This window comes from Elaeis guineensis, chromosome 1 (genome assembly GCF_000442705.2).
Source record: "Elaeis guineensis isolate ETL-2024a chromosome 1, EG11, whole genome shotgun sequence".
Classification (NCBI taxonomy): Eukaryota; Viridiplantae; Streptophyta; class Magnoliopsida; order Arecales; family Arecaceae; genus Elaeis; species Elaeis guineensis.
The window spans coordinates 160,805,346-160,812,615 of record NC_025993.2 but is presented as its reverse complement, the minus strand read 5'-3'; the positions used below and the strand labels follow the sequence as shown (position 1 = coordinate 160,812,615).

General features: G+C 46.3%; 1 protein-coding gene across 1 annotated transcript; it reads left to right on the top strand.

Annotated features, from left to right (window-relative positions):
- The first annotated feature begins 6,083 nt into the window (after positions 1-6,083).
- Positions 6,084-6,938, top strand: LOC105039376 (uncharacterized). Its single transcript, XM_010915517.4, has one exon. The coding sequence runs from the start codon at positions 6,149-6,151 to the stop codon at positions 6,704-6,706; it is 558 nt and encodes a 185-aa protein (XP_010913819.1). The 5' UTR covers positions 6,084-6,148; the 3' UTR covers positions 6,707-6,938.
- Positions 6,939-7,270: the final 332 nt, after the last annotated feature.

The following is a 7,270-nucleotide window of genomic DNA, read 5'->3' as shown; positions in this document are numbered from 1 at the left end:
CAAGCTCCCTCTGCTTCGGGACCGACATGTCTTTCAGTCGGTGGAAGTCCTCCCGGTTGTCCGCCTCCACCCGGCTGTTGTCGTTGGCTTCGGTTTGGGGCACACCCCAGCGGGAAGGGAAGCCCCAAGGAGATGAGGAGGAAACGAAGAAGAACTGGTTCTTCCACCCATGAATGGATGATGGAAGACCAGTGATGAAGGCAAGACCCTTCCGGGGGTTGAAGAGCCACCACCCTCGGGCTTTAGGGTGGGGTCGGAGCACAAAGAATGCCCGAAAGAGTGAAACGCGAGGGTTGGTCGGCAAGAGCTGACACAACAATGCGAAGGAGATGATGAGACGGACGGAGTTCGGCGCCAGTTGCGCTGGACAGAGTCCGTAATAATCTAATAAATTCCGGACAAACTCCGGAATCAGAAGCCGAAGACCCGCGCGAAGGTCTTCGACATACAGCGCCAGATCGCCGGGCGGAGGGCTGTTAACCCGACCGCCGGCCCCTGGAGCGGAGAGCCGAAACTGCTCCGGGATGCGATATTGCTCCCGAAGCCGATCGACATTCGGCCCCGAAAGCGAGGAGGCCTCATCTTCCGGAGCCGATCGGGAGTCGTCGGTCGGGTTCCCCGACCGAGCTCCCTGAGTCGGATTCCTGGCCATTGCACCGGAACCGAATGAAGAAGAAGGAGGAGGAGAAAAAGAGAAGAAGAGGAAGAAGAAGAAGATGGGAAAGGTGGACCACGAACCAGATGAACTCCTTCGGAAGCAAGAAAGCTCTGCCCGCGACGACTGAGAAATCGCTCGGACAGAGTTTCTCCAGCAAAATGGCAAGTGTGGGGTCATGGGTCCGGGAGGTCCTATATATATAGGGCCGACCGACGGTCGAGATGCTTCCGCGCCGACCGAAGGCCCACAGATGCACGACGCGTGGCGCCCGCCGGTTGGCGGAGTATTCGGCGCGCCCCATCCCGGGACGGCCGCACCGCCCACATTAAATGCGGGGGGCGCCGGCCAACCACCTTCGACACGCGGCACGCGGGGGCGCGGTTCCGCATTTATGCGCCCGCGTCGGTTCGCATTCCCGATGGGACGCCTGACAGCGGCCCACACTCCCGCGATCGGCGCCGAATATCTGGCCGTCTGACGCCGTATCGTCCGACGCCCGATCTTCTGACACCGACGTAATGTCTGACGACGACAAGATGCGACGTCTGACACCTGACGCCGACGTGACTTCTGACATCGACTAGACGCCCAGATCGCTTAGCATTTATGAGGCATCTGACATCGGATCAGCTGGCGGTACGGTCGGATCTGTGCATACGACAAATCCACTCCCAGTCGTCCAGGACCACTGCCCGAATGGAAGCATCGGCCGGCTCACCATCCGACTTAGGAGTGGAGGGGGGCAACTGTTGGGGGATACCCACCGACCGACTGGCGGCCCGACCGACTAACGGCCCGACCGACCGACTGGCAGCCCGACCGACTAACGGCCCGACCGACCGACTGGCGGCCCGACCGACTGGCAGCCTGACCGACTGGCGGCCCGACCGACCGACCGACCGACGGCCGTACCGACCGACCGACGGCCGTACCGACCGATTGACGGTCGGAGCGACCGACTGGCGGATGCCATCACCGGCTAATTATCGGCTCACGACCGACTGAGGATATGTCGGGCGCACTTTTCCGACCGACTGAACCCATAGGTCCGATGGCCGACCCACGAAAGACTCGCCGACCAACGGAGGGGCCCGACACCACTCAGCTGGCCACCGACTTTGGGTCGGTCGGCTCCTCCAACCGCCGTACAGCCGCCAGACCTTGTCAGTTCTGACAGCGACATGCGGCACGGCTACCTAGGGGCATTGTCCCACCGAGGACATTGTCAACCCTGGTGATTTGACAGCCGCACGGCGACGTGACACTTTCACGGCGACTCTGACAGTCCACAGTGAGTTGACAGTTCCTCACTTGTCCGCGCCATTAATGACGGCGCCATACCGTGCTCCACTATATAAACCGGGGAAGGCAACAGTGCAAAGGGATCCGCTCCGTCTCTCCCACCTCTCGACTCCCAAAAACGCAGGCTCGCTCCTCTCTCCCTCTCTCTCTCTCGATCGAGCTCTCTGTCTTCATTTCACTGTTGCCCAGTCACCTCTCTGACTTGACCGTCGGAGGGTCCCCGCCGGAGCCGCCTCCGATCAGAGTGGACTTCTCGTTTTTGCAGGTGCACGCTTCCCGGCGATCGGATGACGAGGCGATTGGCCGCAACACTTACCATTATTTCCATTCTCATTTTCTTCGTCTTCAGTTAAGTCTAAGGTAGGTAGATATCTTCACTGTTCTCATAATCTGACTAGTACCTCTCCCTTGTAGATAGGCCTACAGCATTATTGAATCTCTATCCTTTTCCTCCAGCACTCTCATCTTGCTGCCTTTGTAGCCATTGTTGAATCCTACTAATCCTAGTTCTTCTCTTCATTGAATCTGTTTCTTGGTCATTTGATTCACCTTCCTCCCGATTACCATGTTTTTCATGGTTCTCATCCTCTTGGTTACCAACCCCAGTGCCTCTTTCAGAATTAGTGAGATTTGCTTGAATGTCCTCCATCCTCTGTCCCTCCACATCATGTCTTACATCCCCTACATCTTCTTGATATATCTCTGGTTCTATCACATTAGTTGGTACATCATCAGTTGCCCACCCTTCCATATCTACTTCTTCCATCCCATGCTCTACATACACTTGAATAACATCACCAACATGCACACTCATCGTATAAAGCACATCTGCATCATTCTTTAAAACCTTAAGGCCACGAGTCAGTGTGCCCCAAGAAACAGTATAGTATACATTCCTAACATTGGGATATGGAAGATCATTGTTGATTGTACTAATGATCTCTGGATATGACATGTAATCAGGATCTATGTCTATCAACTACTCTGTACCCCCATCATAAAGCCTTTCATTGTTCTTGGTAACAAAATCCCTTCAAGATGGAAGTTTAGCTCTATTTTATTATTAATTACCATTTCTAAAATAATAAAATAATAAACAATCTAATCACTCAATAAGAACCTGAACCTGACAAACAAGCTCTAAACTCCCCTATAAACAAACATGCAAATGCGCTTATATGCCCAGCACACATCGGTCAATGGGATTTTTTAATTACAAAATAGATTCCTAAAATTTCTCAATGAAATTTTAAACTAAAATTATAATCTCAAACGGATTGTTAATGGCAAAAATCAAATTTTAACTTAAAATCTCTACACCACACTTCAGTTTCAGTAATCTTAGTAATCTACAAAATTTCAATTTCAATTCTCACCTCCATGATAACTTGTGAAGAACGTCGCTCCAAGTTCATCGACTGTCAGATTCTCTCCCAAGCTTTTGTCGATCTTCCGAGAATGAGAGCTGTGCACTATTTCATTATATGATCGATTTCGTCTGGATTCCTATGCGGAGATGAAGATGAAAAACTCAGCATCCGTTGTTTCATCTCTCTGTCCTTTTGTTGCTATTTTTTTTTTACTTTATGCTTTTTTTTTTCATTTTGCCAAATCAGATGGAATTATATCACGTCGGATGAAAACTAGAGTCATGTACAAGTCACGTGACCCATTTTGTTAAAAAATTTTAACAACATTAGCTCTCGTCCTTATCTGAAATATTTTTTAAAAAAAAATATCTTTTTTTAAAAACTCAAAGAAATATTTTTAAAAAAAATTATATTTTTTCAAAAGCTCAAAAAAAATTTATCTTAAAATAAAAATTAGCTGAAAGTTAACATCCTAAATAACAGTTTGGCCTAATCAGTAGATTGGCAGTACTTGTGAGACTCTCCCAGATTTGTTTTTTGATCAGTCCCATTCTACACCAGAATCTAACTTAAGATTAACATAAAGGCACGATCAGGGCTGATTCCACGAAAACGAATAGACGGCATAAAATATGCCAACGTGTAGATTTATTGGTCCACGAACCTGTTTACATCCTGAATGATGTTGCTTCAAGATAAGGTTTGAATCCTTGTGGTTCAACACTGATCTAAGTCTAACCTCAGCCACACTTCATCTGCTTATTAGCAATGGATGGGGTTTGTGATCGAATGTTTAATTCAAATTTCAAAATCAGATCCTCTATAGAGAGCTACACAATTATTGATGGTCACCAGATCGTGGAGATGGAAGGTCGTCAAACAAACTAAGAAAACTTGTGTTTGCGTTGTATGATATTTTAACAGCCATCTATCTCCATAACCGGATGATATGATGGCCATCTAGAGCTGCATATCTCTTTGCAGTACAAAACACACAATATACAGAATCCCTGCTCATGATCACATGATAGCATGCACGTGCAAAGCACATGCCACAAATAATCTAGTTGTTGAGCGTGTGAAAAATCAGGCTTTGTTGGAGTGGGCTGCGGCTAGTTCTTATTCTTAGACAGAAAATTAAGCCTGGCTCACGAAACCGGTACAGCACTGAGTTGGTTGTCAACGACTACTTTTCCTGTCGTATTTGGAGGCGAAGTTGTTGAAATCCTTCCAGCTTTAGCTCTACTCTCCAGAAACTCTAGTAGGACAAATCCACCATACGCGCGCCCAAGGCCTACGCACTTACTTGGAAGTTGGACCTGGTGGGTTCGGTTGGAACGCACGCTTGATGAATTGTCGCATGACTTCTTATCTTTTTGTTTCCCGTTTTTTGCAAACATTGCAGGGTTACGCGTCCATTCCGCGGGCGCATTACTTTCTCTAGCGCGCGCGTCATCGAAACAAATGGCCGCATGTTAGAGAATGTTCCATGGCAACAGATGTGCCCGACAGCCACAAATACGGAAGAGGGTTCCATCCCAATGAAATATCATTCGCAAGTTTGACCAATTTCTTACTTGCCTTGGGTTGGGATCGCCCGTGATCTAACGCAGTCCACTACATCTCGACGTGGCTGTGGACTGGGATTGCCCAAGCCTATAAAATATTAGATTTATAGAAGGCAGAAAAGAAAGTTGGGAAAAAAAACTAGCAAAGCAAAACTTATTTGACAATGTATTAATTACAGAGTATCTTAAGCTCCTTAAAAATAACTTTCCCTAATCTTGTTGGTGATAAGTGGCAAAAATGATCCCTTGTCGATCCTACTTTGAACTTTTCCATTGTATCTAAAAATTTATAATCAAAACTTGAACAAAACGATCCCGAGACAAACTCAACTCAAACAAGATCAGGTAATCATGAAGTCAATTATTTTTACGACCCTCATCCTTTTAAGTGACTAAGAGCCTTCTTCTCCCCTCCCTCTTTTATACAGAGAGAATGGTAATCAACCAAAGTCGTTCTCCAAAGCTGATGCAACAGACTCCATATTCATTCATGCTCCCTTCATAATGGAAAATAGATATTAAAAATATCATAATCCCATCGTAACATATACTCTGGAAACTCTTTACCAACCATCACAATAATTATAATGATTATTATCAATATTGACCTATATATACTTGACTAGGATTATTTTTAAGCAAAACAATGACTACAGTCATCAATCATGATCAGTTTCATTTCAAGCATCTATTGAAAGATGTAGTGAATGACACCATTTTTTAATGAAAAAAAAGGGCACCTTTCAAAAGAAATATAATGGCAATTCCTTGACAGAGATGAACAATTTTTCTTCCCTTCCTTCAGCGATGGGTTAATTTATTCATGAGGAAGCATCGGTATGTGCATAACGGTATGCAGCCGCCAAGGCAACGAAAGGTCGAACTTGCCAGATTTTTGAAGCGCGGACCAATCAGAAATGGGAAAAAGAGAACCTGGTAGGACCACCCCCCACCAAGCAACTTGGTCCATCGTGCGGTGACAAACTTGATGCCCAAGCAACCCGCCCCGAAGGCGAAAACCACGTTTGGTTAGCAGCGTCATCCGTGAGGCGCTTCCCCCGGTTTCCACGAACCCGGCATCCACGCGGACCGTTGGCGACGTCTTTTCCGGTTCTCTCCTACCAGATCACCGAACCTTCCCTCGCACAACCCTTCTTCCTATTTATACCCCTCACGCGCCCCATCCGTTTCTCAATTCGTTCTCTTCCAAAATATTCCCTTCGTTTCTCCTCTTTGATGCACCGCTGTTCATGGGCTCTTGCTTCTCTTCCAGCACCAGCTATAGTTCTCAACCCACCGCCAAAGTCGTCGCCGTTGATGGCTCCCTGAAAGAGTACTCTGCACCGGTCCCGGCCTCCGACATCCTGGGCGAAGATGGCCGGTCTTTTTTCATCTGTAGCGCTGATAGGCTCTACTTCGACTCTTACGTTCCGGCACTGGGGGCTGATGAGCGGCTCCAATTGGACCAGATATACTTCGTGCTTCCGAACGCGAAGCTCGAATACCCGTTGACGGGGCTCGAGATGGCGGCCCTAGCGGCGAAGGCTAGCTCGGCGCTCTCTATTGCTTCGAGGAAGCGCGGCAAAGACCGGAGGATTCGAGTCGTGCCGGTCGCGGAAGTCCGCGAGGAAGTCGGATATGGGGATTTTGATGGTTTCAAGAGACTGGATGGTGGTAAGGTTAAAATTTTGGCGGAGAGATCGATGGTCGTGGAGAAGAAGGTGGGAAAGGGGATTTCCATGCGAGGTAGAATGAGATCTCCGCGTTATAGAGGAAAATTGAGCACAATTGAGGAGGGTAATGAATGAAATTTTCTCCCTTTTTTTATTTTTTTTTTTTTGTTTATATGTAAAGAGAGAAAATGATGTTGGATTATTTATTTCCATCTTCTATTGTTGCTGCCTGCAACTCCATTATTTTGCTCGGAGTTCATTATTTTATCTTTTAGAAACAAAAAATTTTGCTGGTTGCTCGGTTTTGTGCATATAAAATGTGGGCTGCGGAATGAGATCGTCGTTGGCTTTAGCTTTTGATGAATGAGTAATCAAATGTTTGAATTGGTCTTCCCAACTAACTTATATTGTCAAGGGGTTGCATTTTCTAAGAAATGGGTCATGGATAGCCTAATACTGCATTTAGGATAAAATTTGTATAATCAAATTGATCATGAAAGAAATTGTGATCGGACGTATGGATGACCATACATACGTATGATTAAAATATTAAAAATAAATAAATAAATTTTAAAAATATTTGAACAGTTTAGATAAAATTAATGATCATCTCTTTTTTGATAGATGTTTCAATATATGCACATGACAAACAATGACGATTCAATTATAATTCTTTTCATAATCAGTATAATTATAGAA

What these genes read in the sequence shown, in the direction of transcription:
- LOC105039376 (XM_010915517.4), top strand. Translation starts at nt 6,149, where the DNA reads ATGGGCTCTTGCTTCTCTTCCAGCACCAGCTATAGTTCTCAACCCACC.